This window comes from Mus musculus, chromosome 15 (genome assembly GCF_000001635.26).
Source record: "Mus musculus strain C57BL/6J chromosome 15, GRCm38.p6 C57BL/6J".
Lineage (NCBI taxonomy): Eukaryota > Metazoa > Chordata > Mammalia > Rodentia > Muridae > Mus > Mus musculus.
Genome location: NC_000081.6, coordinates 97379769 through 97394185, shown reverse-complemented (window position 1 = coordinate 97394185; position 14417 = coordinate 97379769). Strand labels below are relative to the sequence as shown.

The 14417-nt window shown below is 46.9% G+C and overlaps 1 protein-coding gene across 12 annotated transcripts in view; it reads right to left on the bottom strand.

Moving 5' to 3' along the window:
- Positions 1-8492: 8492 nt before the first annotated feature.
- Positions 8493-14417, bottom strand: part of Pced1b (PC-esterase domain containing 1B) — a 138721-nt gene continuing 132796 nt past the window's right edge. For 5 of the 12 annotated variants that reach the window (XM_006520963.4, XM_006520965.4, XM_030248563.1 and 2 more), the window contains one exon: positions 8493-10161. In XM_006520963.4, the coding sequence (XP_006521026.1) occupies positions 8803-10104 (1302 nt within the window). In that variant the 5' untranslated portion in view covers positions 10105-10161 and the 3' untranslated portion in view covers positions 8493-8802. Of the gene's footprint in view, positions 12683-14417 lie in introns of all 12 variants that reach the window. The other 7 variants (XM_006520964.4, NM_172293.4, XM_030248562.1 and 4 more) reach the window with 2 other exon arrangements.

The window sequence follows — 14417 nt, the reverse complement described above, 5'->3', positions numbered from 1 at the left end:
GCAGTTCTTTGTTCCTCCAGGGCAAGTTTCCTCTCTCCAACCATCTTGTTCCTTTTCCCTTCTCCCTTGTCCAGTCTCCTGCCTTTGTCCCTTATTCCTGCCCCCGCCCCAGGGGTGGGGGTGGGGGCAATTAAACCTCCTTTGTGCTGAGACCTTGGTTTTGGTGTTTCCTGTGCCAACTCTGGCCCATTCAATAAACAGCCTTTTTTTTTTTTCCATTTTTTATTAGGTATTTAGCTCATTTACATTTCCAATGCTATACCAAAAGTCCCCCATACCCACCCACCCCCACTCCCCTACCCGCCCACTCCCCCTTTTTGGCCCTGGCGTTCCCCTGTTCTGGGGCATATAAAGTTTGTGTGTCCAACGGGCCTCTTTCCAGTGATGGCCGACTAAGCCATCTTTTGATACATATGCAGCTAGAGTCAAGAGCTCCGGGGTACTGGTTAGTTCATAATGTTGATCCACCTATAGGGTTGCAGATCCCTTTAGCTCCTTGGGTACTTTCTCTAGCTCCTCCATTGGGAGCCCTGTGATCCATCCATTAGCTAACTGTGGGCATCCACTTCTGTGTTTGCTAGGCCCCGGCATAGTCTCACAAGAGACAGCTACATCTGGGTCCTTTCGATAAAATCTTGCTAGTGTATGCAATGGTGTCAGCGTTTGGATGCTGATTATGGGGTGGATCCCTGGATAAGGCAGTCTCTACATGGTCCATCCTTTCATCTCAGCTCCAAACTTTGTCTCTGTAACTCCTTCCATGGGTGTTTTGTTCCCACTTCTAAGGAGGGGCATAGTGTCCACACTTCAGTCTTCATTTTTCTTGAGTTTCATGTGTTTAGGAAATTGTATCTTATATCTTGGGTATCCTAGGTTTTGGGCTTTTAAAGAGCTTCCCAATCCAGGACACTTTTGGTTGCCCTTTTCTCTCTGGGATCTAGAAAAGACAATCCAGGGGTACCTTTCAAACTGATTTTATTTTAGCTGAATGAACTAGTTACTGTATGCTCAGACATTATACGGAGTGCTTTCCAGCTATTATACCATACAGGGAATAACCCTGGGCTGTAGGATCTTAAAAGAGTCCTTTTGTTAGTTGTAAAATCGTATGTCTTTGAGTATGGTCCCACGAGTACAGGTCTCTGGGGAATCCAGAAGAGGACACACGATCGCTGGAACTGGAGTTAAAGGCAGTGTCAGGCTCCTGATGTAGGTGCTGGGAAACAAACTTGAGTCTTCTGCAAGAGCAGTACTTATTCTTAATGGCTGAGCCCTGGTATTGTCACTTTAAAGTTTAGGTGTTTGTGCTGGGTAATTTTATGTCAATCTGACACAAGCTAGAGTCATCTGAGGGGAGGGAACCCCATTTGAGAAAATGCTTCCATAAGAGCCGGCTATAGGGAAGCTTCTAGGGTTCTTTCTCTTTCTTTCTTTCTGGTTCTTTCTTTCCTTCCTTCTTTCCTTCCTTCCTTTCTTTTCCTTCCTTCCTTCCTTCCTTCCTTCCTTCCTTCCTTCCTTCCTTCCCCCTCCCCTCCCCTCCCCTTTTCTTTTCTCTTTTCTCTTCTCTTCTCTTCTCTTCTCTTCTCTTCTCTTCTCTTCTCTTCTCTTCTCTTCTCTTCTCTTCTCTTCTCTTCTCTTCTCTTTTCTTTTCTTTTCCGAGACAGGGTTTCTCTGTATAGCTCTGGCTGTCCTGGAACTCACTCTGTAGACCAGGCTGGCCTCGAACTCAGAAATCCGCCTGCCTCTGCCTCCCAAGTGCTAGTATTAAAGGCGTGTGCCACCACGCCCAGCTGGGCATTTTCTTAATCAGTGAATCTTGTGTAAGGACGCAGACCACTGTGGGTGGGGCTACCCCTGGGCTGGTGGTCCTGGGTTCTATAAGAATGCAGGCTGGGCTATCAAAGCTGGTCTCTGAGTTCCTGATTCTCTTTCTTCCATCTCTTGAATGCTATGATTTTGTTTGTTGTTTCTATTATGACTGCTTAGGGTTTTCCGCTGTGAACAGACACCATGACCAAGGCAACTCTTATAAGGACAATGTTTAATTGGGGCCAGCTTACATACAGGTTCAGAGGCTCAGTCCATAATCATTGAGGCATGAACACGGCAACATCCAGATAGACATGGTGCAGGTGGAGCTAAGAGTTCTGCATCTCCATCTGAAGGTTGCTAGTGGAAGACTGTCTTCCAGTCAGCTAGGATGAGGGTCTTAAAGCCCATACCCACAGTGACACACCTACTCCAAAAGGGCCACACCTTCTAATAGTGCCACTCCCTGGGCCGAGCATATACAAGCCATCACAAAGACAGAGAAAATCTTGCTTGTAATCCAGGCCACCCTGGAACTCAGCATGTAGCCCAAGTGCATCTCAAACTCACTCTATACCTGATTCTTCTTCCCAAGTGCTAAGACAGCAGGCAGGTAGCCCTACGCTCAGCTCTGCAGATATTTACAGTGTTAACTGTACAGCAACTGAAGCTCTGAGGGCTGTTTTTGGTTGCTGGCATATAACTGGGGCCTTGTGCATACTAACAAGCACTGTACCACTGAACAGTGGTGCCCGCAACCCACAACCTGCAAGCCACAGAGCTTAGAGTCTTGACTCAAAGCTCATAACACCCCTAGAAGGTTAGTTCCATCATTCTCCTATGTTATAAATGGAAGCCTTGAATCCAACAATATTTTTAAAAATATCTTTTATTACTATGGTTTTTGTGTGTGTGTGTAGGTGTGTGTGCCACAAAACACATGTGAGGTTAAGATGACAATTTGTCAGTTCTCCCATTTCAACACAAGGGAGCAGGGGATGGAATTCAAGCCATCATGCTTACAAGTCAAATGCTTTCCCTACTGAGCCATCTCCCATCTCTAACTATATTAGACTGTATTCATCCCCCACACTGTATTCACGTAGTACTTACTTCATCCAACATTTGGAGAAAGGTGTTATTATTATATACAAAGTAAAAGACATTATGTGATTACAGACTTTTAGTTGATATTTTAATGTGGCTTTGAATAAATTTAACCCTTTGGTAGACTATGAGGGTTTAGTGTGCTGCGTAGTCATCTACCATGCAGGTTTAGTCTCCTTGTTGATTCCTGTGAGAAGGTTCCAGACCCCAGTGTTAAGGAATCGCTTAGCAGCTGGGTGTGGTGGCTGCCTTTTGGTGGAGGCAGAGACAGGAAGAGCAGTCAGAGTCCTCCTCAGCTAGAGGCAGAGCTTGAGGCTTACCACATGAGCCTTTGTCTCAAAAACCCAAACCCAACCCAACCCAAAGGAAATCAAAGGAAAAAATGAAGAAATGCCTTAGGAAGGTAGACTCTCTCTCCCTCCTCCCTTAAACACTCTTGTATAATGTAGGTTTCTTGTCTAGACTTTCCTTATCTGTATATCTTCATATCTGTAGCCATGAGAATTAAATGTCTTTCTGGATACAAAATAATCTTTTTTTTTAAAAATTGAGTTAACAAATATGCATTGGCCAATAAACTTGTAGAAGACTGGCCCACTAGGATATCATGTGTTAACTCACACAGACATGCCAATAAATACCTTCAGTTAACTATGTAGATAATTGCTGGCTGGTGAGGAAAGATGAAGTCCCACAATGTAGATGATGTCACATGCAAAGGATGCCTCCAGGCTCCCCCTCCCCCATCAGCATCCATAGTAAGGGATGATTTTTATAGTCTTATCTAATGGCCATCTATTGGCTCCTTCTGATCCTCAGACCAAGAGTACTTGCCCTCTATCAGTACTCTCCTTTCTGTGGGGCCAATTTCTTTGTCGCCAATCCGGTGTTGCGCTTACTTCAACCACGTCTGTGTTAATACTGGGACTCCTTCCTGGGTTGTTTCAAAGCCCTAGATTCTATTGAGAACTTCATTTCATACAATCACGGTCAAGATGTTCATGTTCAGTGCCTGGCTCTTGTTGGTAGAGGTCAAGCTAACCGGAATGAGGTGTCTGGCCTCACTCACTGTCATACATCATGGTAGTCAACCTGCTAGGCAATGCAAGGCTACCAGATAGCTCTGGTTAATGGAAGGGAAGATATAAATCACCATTTTTCTGCACACAATGAAATTATTGTTTGACACACGATCACCAGTGGCTAAAACCATTGCTCAAAAACTTACAGGAACTGGGATATTCACAGGGATCAGAGCATCACCTCACAGGACCCTCACTGCTTGTAGGTTCAGAATCACAACTGTAAGAGAGACTTCCAGATAGCCTGGCGTATGTGATGATTGGTATTACCACCTACTGCTGAGAGAACGTCCTTGAACCAGTCTACCAAAATGTGTTGCTTGACTCTACCTTGGCCTTTTGCTTGATAGAAAACACAGGCTGGCATGAAAGTAAGATGACACAAGGAAGAAACCACTAGACAGACTAAGGGTGGGGCTTCCTGTAGGACACATGATCTCAGTGCATCGTGGCATTGACAGAAGATATTGTCTTGGGCTTTCTTCTAGAAGTACAAGATTTCAACAGCCATGACAGCCACTCATCATGGGATCCTTTTCTGAAGGCCCCCACTTTGAAAAGTGGCAGAAACCATTCTTTTTGAGCGGTGTCTTAATGTTTTACTGCTGTGAACAGGTACCATGACCAAGGCATCTCTTGTAAGGACAACATTTAACTGGGGCTGGCTTACGGGTTCAGAAGTTCAGTCCATTATCATCAAGGTGGAAACATGGCAGTGTCCAGGCAGGCCTGGTGCAGGAGTAGCTGAGAGTTCTACATCTTCATCTGAAGGTTGCTAGCAGGGTCCTGGCTTCCAGGCAGCTAGGAAAAGGGTCTTAAAGCCCACACCCATAGTGACACACCTACTCCAACAAGGCCACACCTTCTAATCATACCACTCCCTAGGCTAAGCATATACAAACCATTACAAGGGGAGAGGGTTGAATTTCAGATGCTGTCAGCATTGATGCTATTAGACACAGTATTAAATGTGTGCTTATGTAGGAAAGCACTCATATTTACATATACATTTATATATTAAATATGATAAAGAAATGATGTTATCTGTTAACAATGGCTAAGCCTGTATTACACCACACAAATTGGGAAACAAGCCATGATAACCCAGACCTAGGTGTTTTGTACTTTTTTTTATATATAAATTTTATATTTTAGGAGGAGAAACATTAAGAGCGGTGATTTTGAGCACAGTCCTCTTCTGTGAGCTTCCTACCTATCAAAATTCTAGGGTTCCACTCTCAACACATGGAGTTGAAGCTTGGGATCTTGGGAAAGCCTTGTAACACACCAAATAACCTTGAGAACACTGGCATCAAAGGTGGTGCAGATCACTGACCGGGACGGTCACTCTGGTGGTGGAACGTCATCGCTGAGGTAGAATACACAACCAAAATTTACTCGGCAAGGGGCTGGAAAGATGGCTCCGTGGCTAAGAGCCCTTGTTGCTCTTGCAGAGAACCTAGATTTCATTTCCAGCAGCCACAGGTTGGTTCACAGCTATTAATAACCTTTCTTCCAGGGAGTCCAGTGATCTCTGACTTCTGCAGGCACTAAGCACACATGGGGGTATACTTATATATACAGGCAGGCAAAGGACTCATACTAGTAAAATAAATCTAAAATTTAAACAATAAACAAACAAACAAACCACTTGCTCAGACTAGCCCACTATATTTAGACTTGGGAGTAATATCCTCACTAATATACCATGACTCCAAGGTAAAAATTCTTACTGTATCCTACACTGTCCAAACATGACCAAGGTTTTGCCAGCCCCTGCTAGAACAGCCTGCAGGGGTAAGAAGGTATATACCAAGACATATAAAGAGACATACCAAATTCACAAGTCCTGTACCAGCCAAGGCAGAGGCTGATGAGAACATGAGGGGACCTAGTCCAGAGCCCAGGTGGGGCAATCAAACCATATGGGTCTTCCACAAAAGCTCTGGGGTGCTCTTGGTTTATTTAAGATGGGCCCTGGCTTAGGACTGGAGTCCTGCTCCTAAAACTGTCCCGTGTTTAAGGAGGGCATTGTTGCTGATGACTGCTCGGTCTCACTACATGCTCGTTCGCACTCCTCAATACCATGTTCCATTGGGGTGCATCTTGGGACATTCTGTGACCCTGATACAGGCACCTAATGCCTGGGACACTGTCATGGTTTGTATATGCTCCGCCCAGGGAGTGGAACTATTTGGAGGTGTGGCCTTGTTGGAGAGTAGGTGTGCCACTGTGGGCGTGGGCTTAAGACCCTCATCCTAGCTACCCAGTAGTCTTCCACTAGCAGCCTAGAGTTTCCAGTGGGCTTCAGTAAACTGGAGAGGCTTTGGTAACTGCAGGTGTTAGCAAACTGGAAAGCTTACTCTTAATACACTTAAAATATTCATCCTTGCCAGGCGTGGTGGCACATGCCTTTAATCCCAGCACTCGGGAGGCAGAGACAGGCGGATTTCTGAGTTCGAGGCCAGCCTGGTCTACAGAGTGAGTTCCAGGACAGCCTGGGCTACACAAAGAAACCCTATCTCGAAAAACCAAAAAAAAAAAAAAAATTCATCCTTATGCTCTACAACGACTTCTGGTACCAAAATCTGTATTAGGGTTCTCTAGAGGAACAGAACCAAAAGAATGGAAAAAAATGCACATATACATGTATATTACATTTATTTTCATGTTTATATTTTCATGTTTGTATGTGTATATTTACACACACATATACGTAAATACGAAAAGTGGATTTATTAGAATGGCTTACAGCCTGTGGTCCAGCTAGTCCAACCATGGCTGTCTACCCAGGTTTTGGTTAATCTCAGACATGGTCGAGTTGACAACTAAGAATAGCTGTCACACATGGATTTTAGATTTGTGGCTCCCCAAGCTGTAAGAGAGCACGGCTGTGTAGGAAAACCCCTACCCACTGAGAAACAACTGCCAGTGACCGGCCATGACCGTTTAATCCATAACCCAGGAAAGTCATGCCCGATTCACCATCTGGCTCTCAGCACTGTATCCAGGAACCTGGTTCCCGGCACAATGACAGGAATAGGGATGGATACTTACCAATCTAGCTCAGCAGAGAGACACCGGAATGCCAGTTTATTGGCTTACCCCTGAGAATACAAAAGCTTAGCATGACTCAGGCCGGGAGTTACATGCTGTTTGGGAAAGAACCCCAGAATTAAGGTAACTGGACATTCTGAGGGCTGATGGTGCCAACCCACTGCCAGTCATTGTCCCCCATCCGGAATCTGAGGCATTCTGACAAATTCCGATTTTCCCACATTTCTAGGGTCTTCAAAGGGCATCACCGTGCTGCCTCAATGATGCTCCATCAGATGCGCTACACTGATGTTCACAGGCTCTGTAAACTTGGGGTAGAGCCACATCCACACCTTTGAATATTGTATCACCATATTCATGGAAAACCATTCATCACGGGAGTGCTCGCCACTCCTAGGACCTCAGATACTGGGACCTCTGAGGTAAAGACCCTTCTCCAGGAATATGTTCTCTGGGGCCAGAGTGCTACAGTATAACTCTGAACCCATCTGGTCTTGATTTCTGGTGTTATCATGAATCCCACTCTTGAGGAATAACATTATTATACTTAGAGATGGTGGGACCAGGGACCTACAAACCAGTCCAATCCCTCAGTAAAAAATTCCCATCACTAAGATTTTACTCACATCTTAGTTGAGTATTTTATCTGAGAAGGAGCACTTAAACACTTAGTCTTACATGTAGAATACGAGATGTGGCGATTTCTCAAAGCTGACCCCGAAAGGGCTTATTTAGGACTGGGAGGGACGCCCTTTCAGTTTGCAGCTTTATTCTACAATGGTAACTCACAGGACCGTTGAGTGTGGCTGACCTCTCTCCAATTTCCTCACATCCAGAAACCAGGACTAGTGAAGGGATCGCCAAGCAGCAGGTGAGCCTTCCTGGAACATACGTGGCCTGTTGTCCATCATAGCTTATTTGGTGGAATGCGTGCTTAGCGTGCATGAAGCCCTGGAGTCTGATTCTCCATATCCTATAAACCAGACACAGCAGTGCCTATGTGTAATCCCAGCATACAGGAAGCAGGAGGCGGAGTTCAAAGGCATGTTCATGAGACTGTCTTACATGCCTGGGATATCCACCCTCTGTCTGTGTCTCAGACAGACAGACAGACAGACACACCTTAATGTAATGGTAACAAGTACTGAGTAGGAAAGACTCAAGAGTCATTTGTTTGGACTCTTGTTTTGCAAACGTTTTAACTTTTACACCTTTAGCTTTTTCCGGTTCTAAAATGGAATGGTTCTTTGTGAAAATAGAACCCTTTACACCGTCAACTGTTCTGAGTAGTCTAAGCGGCTCTCAGAACCACCCATTTAATACATACAGTCCTTGCTGAGCTAACAAGGAGAGCCCGCCACCATTAAACACAAACACAAACAGGCACACATGTGCACGCGTCCATACACACCACACACACACAACAGGCAGAACCACTTTTGGAAACAATTTCTGTATTTCAATTTTATTTTTACAAAAAGGCAACAAGAATAGCAAGGGGGAGGTAGTAAGAATGCTTGCTTGGTCACTTAGGGGGAAGAGATGGCCTCAGGCAGCAGGAGGGGGGCCAGTCTGCTCTTCCCTGCCTCAGTTTCTAACAGCAATAAACAAAGAGAAGTCCAAGACAGGACTAGCTGGGGTTGGGTTAGCAAGGTCACTGTATTAGACCAACAATGAGACAAAAAAAAAAAAAAAAAAAAGACAGACGTCACACGGCCCCATCCAGAGGTAAGGCTTAGTCAGAACACTACTGGGGCCTTGACTCTAGGCCGGCTGGAGAATGTTTTGGCGGTCGCCTGGGTCTGTCTCTCCAAGGATTACTATAGGGGCCACGAGCAAAATGCCTTGGGAAGCCCCTATGTACTACCGGGGCCTGACGCTGATGACAGGGTGGGCGGAAGTTGGGCACAGGTGGCTGGGGATAAAAGCTAAAGTCGCCCTCAAAGGCATATCCAGTGTGGGTAGGTGGGGGGCTATCGGAATGGATATAGAATTCATCTGACTGGAAAACAGGGTCTGAGGAAAAATAGGAAACTTGAGGATAGAGTGGGAATGGGGGCATCTGCTGGGGCTGGGGCAGGGGACATCCTAGTAGGGGTGGGGGCCTTATGGGCAAGCCAGGGGATGGGAGAAGGGGAGGTGGTCTAAAAGGACAATGTGGAGAAGGGGCAAACACCTGAGGTCCTAGGTTGTCTTGGGGCTGCCTTTCCTCTACCTGGCCTGAACTTTCCCACGCCTCAAAATCAGGCTCCCATGAGTCTCTCTGGGGCAACTCCACACCCCATGCATCGGCCATGTGGGCCAGCAGCAGGTAGGAGAGCTTGCGGTGCGCATGCTCATTCCAGTGCACGCCATCTCCCTGCAGGTGCTTTCTGGCTTGCCGGAAGTGGAAATTTAAGTCCAGCACATCGAAATAGTGCTTTGTTGCTTCCGCATGGCTATAGAGATTGGCTTGGGTCACTTTCCTTTTCAGGGTGGCTACCGAGATCCGGGGGTACTGGCCCTTACACTTCTGTGGGAGGAAGGCCGCCTTGATCTTGTCACCCAAAGGCATAGCAGTGTTCCACACTAGCAGGCACGACTTGGGCAGCACCTGGTCCATGCGCCCAAACAAGTTTTCCAGGTTCTGCTTGTAGCTACTCAAGGAATTCCGCCCATACCTGGAGACGTCCCAGAGGCAAGAGTTCATAATGATCACATCTGGGGCGTGATTGCCGGATTGGAGCTCCTCTAGGACGCTCTCCATGTACTCAGAGTAGACCCGCGTGAGGAAGTAGAAGCGCACCAGATGGTGGTCAGAGCAGAACTCGCGCACCTCGCGGTAGTCCGTGCGGTTGTGCAGGGTATCCAGCTCGCCTCCCATCTTCAGCTGGTCCTTCTCAAAGCTCAGCTCCCCCTTGGTCCTGAGCTGCTTGTTAGTGAGCAGGCAATCCTTCTGCAGCAGGAGCACCAGGTCCTTGTACACCGCCCTATGCACAGAGTCCCCAAGGACGACCACAAACTTGTTGTGGAGTAGCTGCTGTACTTCGGAGGCCAACAGGCGGACCATGGTGCCTGCGGTGTGCCTCTTAGCTCCCTCTTTTGCACAAGCTGGGTCTGGGAACTGCTAGAACAGAAGAGAGAGCGCTGGGAGGGACTCACCCTTAGGCAGAGCAGCAAGCATTAAGAAAGATAGGGGAAGTACTGTAGGGAGCTGCCGCCTGAGGGTGCCGCCCTTCTCCCCCACCCCGACCCCCATGGCGAGGAGGGAGGAACACTGCAGGCTTCCCGAAGGCTGAGCCTGAGGGCTGGAAGGAGGAGGTAGGGAGGGGAGAGGGCAGGAGCAGGAAGCCCTCCTACATCTGCGATCTCATTTAACTATTGGGCACTCTGGGCTGCCCAGGCTCCAGCCAGCCAAGAGGCCAGCACCACCTGTAACCACTTAAGACAAATTAACATGCAGATGCGGTTGCTTACGTTTAGTTTCTGATGGGCCTCATAGTTCCCTGTCATCTCCACCAATTACCATTTCTTGAAGCTCAAACCATTTTTAATATGTTAATGATCCAAGCACTTGACTGGGGAGATGGAAGAACTGGGCAGGCTGCTCAAATCCCCAGAACGGACAAGCAGATCCCAGTTTACCTGTCAGCTTGCTTGCCTTGCCAAAATGGCAGGCTTCAGATTCAGTAAGAGAACCTATCTCAAAAAGTAAGGCCTTCGCCTTCATGCAGGCAGCCGTGCCTGGTGATGGCCCGTCTTTAATCCTAGCATTTGGGAGGCTGAGGCAGGCAGAACCCTCAGAGGCTAGCCATGTCTAGTCAGTTCCAGATGGGCCAATGCTACATGGGGAAGCTTGTCTCAATGAACAAATGAATGTGAAGAAAGAGACTCAGAAGAGGAAGACACGCCTCTGGCTCAGAAAGACAAATATTACATCTCCTCTAAAGTAAATAAATAGCTGGGCAGTGGTGGCGCACACCTTTAATCCCAGCACTTGGGAGGCAGAGGCAGGTGGATTTCTGAGTTCAAGGCCAGCCTGGTCTAGGGAGCGAGTTCCAGGACAGCCAGGGCTACACTGAGAAACTCTGTCTCGAAAAAACAAAAAACAAAGCAAAACAAAAAAGAAAACAAATAAATAGGAAGATTCGTTTGAGTGCATGCGCCTGTGCACACACCACCCTGCAATGCCACCCACACACCTATAATTAATTAAAGGACTCTTGTAGATGTAAAACAGAGAGCTCTAGTTTGAGTCCTCTTTGTTCACAACCAAAGGGAAAACTCTAATGATGTACAGTGTCTCACCTTTGTCCTAAGGGTGTTGTGGGTTTTTTTGGGGCGGAGGGAGAAGTGGGGGGTGGGAAACATAAATATCAAACTTGAAACCTGCATGTCCCCAGGGACTGAGCTAAGTAGAGAAAAGGTCTTGCCTTACTAAACACTTTGGATGAAATGCTGACAGATGTGGGACTCAAAACCTCAAAGTTAAAGTGCGATGGTACACGCCCTTAATCCCAGGGCAGCAGAAGCAGAGGCAGGAGGAGCTCTGTGAGTTCAAGGCCAGCCTGGTTTACATAGCCAGTTCCAGGTCAGTCATGGCTTGTTACAGGACTGTCTCCAAACACACAAAAACTGCAAGTTACCTTCATTCGACTTGCCATCTAGGATTCTTCTCTTGAGACAATTAAGAGGTAGAAACACACTTCATACTATCAACAAACTGACCAGGAGGGGCACAGAATTCACTTCAGGTACTTTGTGTCGGCTACTTGAGAATGGCAAGATCATATAAGCCGTAAGCATGTTAAGGATAGCTGGCATGACACTGTAAATCATTATTTTCTGAGAAAGGTTTTGCTGTATATTCCAGGCTGGCCTCGAACCCCCAATCTTACCATCTTGGCCTCTGGGAGCTGGTGTTAGAAGTATGCACCACTACATCTGAAACTTCTGGGTCTTACTAGGTGGCCCCTCCTGGAATTCACTATATAGACTAGGCTGGCCTTAAAGAACTCAAAGAGATCGGCTGCCTCTGCCTCTCAAGTGTGTTGGTATTAAAGGAAAGAGACAACAGGGCCCAACTAACAAATTAAAATGTTAAGGCTATGCAGCTTGTGGTTTTAAGTGGTCCCAAGTATCAATTAAGAAAATAGGGAGAACAGTGAGTTCTCATAGAACAGGTGAAAACACTCACCTGTCTTTACCCATTAATCACGTAAACATTGTAATCAAAAAAAGTTTTGCAGGGAGCCTTTATTCCCAGCACTTGACAGACAGGCAGGTATCTATGAGTTAGAGGCCAGCCTGGTCTACTTAGTGAGCTCTGGGGACAGCCAAGGTTACGCAAAGAGACCCTGTCTCAACAAATTCAAAAAGAAAGATCAACAACATCAGCTCATCATCACGAGGCAGCAAATGAGGCGTTAATGAGGAATCGCACACACAGGGCTGCAGATGCTGCTCGGCTGACAGTGCTCACGGAGAACACGCAGAGCCAAGAGTTGGATCCCGTTACCACATCACCAGGGGTGGAGGCAGAAGCTGCAATCTCAGGGCTTGGGAGGTAGAGAGGTAGGAAGATCAGAAGTTCAGGGTCATCTGTGGCTACAGAGTGAGTCTGAAGCCAGCCTGGTGAACATGAGACACTGTCTCAAAAGACACATACAAGCAAGTCAACAAACAAAAAACCCAAACAAACAAAAACAACAGAGAGAAAGAAAGAAAAGGGGAAAAAAAACAAAACAAAACCTGAGTTAAACGTTATTTGTCCTCTTAGCTCACAATCACTGAGAAACTGGGCTTGGTAGTATATCATAGGACTATGTAATGCTAGCTCTTGGAAGCAGGAGGATAACCCTAAGCTCTTAGACCAGCCTGGTCTACATAGTAAGACCTTTTCTTAAAATACCAAAAAGGAAAAGGAGGTAGGGGGAGGAAGGTCACTGATAATTGTAATATAAGCCAGGTGCGGTGGTGCAAACAAACCTGTAATACAATACGGGAGGATCAGTGGTTCAAGGCCAGCCTCAGACATAAACATACCAGATGACACTTCTTTGGAACCAAGATACCATGGGGGGTAGGGGGGCGGGCAGGACAGGCTCTGCTTGCTGAGGCTAAGTTCCTTAGCCTCTCTGTGAAACAGCACTACAGGACTCACATTGACTTGATTAAGTGGGGATTAAGTGTTGCGTACACAGATATTGTTTATTCTCCTAAGTCTGCAGGTCTTCACGGAGACCCGAGTGTCAGATCCCGAGGCTGGAGTTCCAGGCAGTTGTGAGCAGCCTGATGTGGGGAGGTGCTGGGCTCTGAACAGCGGGGCTCTCAACCTGAGCAAACTCTTCAGCCAGGACGTACTTAAAAACAACCCTGCCAAGATTGATTCTCAGAGAGCAAGCTACAACAGAAGAGCAGTTTAACCACGTGCAAAGAGAGAAGAAACTGTTCATCTGCCATCGGGGGTTCTACAAGACCAGCGGAGGCGATGGCAGGCAAGGGTTTTGAACATATGCTGGTATTCACAGAATGGCTCTTGGGTGACCTACAGAAAGCATCATTCTCTCCAGTCCTAATCTATAGGAAAGGTTATAGAGAGATTGGAACTAAGATTTACTCATTTTATTCCTAGGGAGCTAACTACCCAGAGCGGATGGTTGTGTGTACCTGGGGGCGGGGCTGGAGAGAATAAATATACCAAATCTCGTCACTCATTTTCAAGCTTGAGACACCAATATTGAACAAGGTGTTAGCATAACCCAGGAAGACGAAATACCGCAGGTTGCGACTTCCCTGTGGGAAAGGGTGGCTCCCGGTATCTTCACCAGGGCACCTTGGACCACACGCTGCTCCCAAGGATCAGGGCCAAGTCAAACAGAGTCTACAAGAATTCTCCATTGTCCTGGGGGGGCGGGGGGGGGGGGAGAAGGGGCAGATGGCATGGAGGAGGGAGAAAAGGAAGCATCCCAGTGAGCAACTGAAACCAAAACTCAGAGAGGAGGAGGCAACAACCGGACCAAGCCAGACACCCTCTGCCCCCGTGAGCCAGAACAGGCTCCGCAGGAAGGGCACTCACTCCATACATACAGCAAAACCTAAATGCCGCTTTTAGTGGACAGAGAGAACAGTCAGAAAAAGGGTGAATCATCTCAGGCGGTTAACAAAGACCAACCGGGAACTTCCAGTTCCGGGTCTTATTTATAAGAACTGAAACAAAAACAAAAACAAAAGGGATTTGCATACAGGCAGGTTAGAGACATTTGCTAAACTCCCTTAGTAGTTTTTGGATGCTACTTTACGGACTCACATAATGAGAAGGGAACACACAGTGGGTCAGCTGTTGTCTCAGCCGGTGTGGTGGTCAAACACCTATAATTCCAG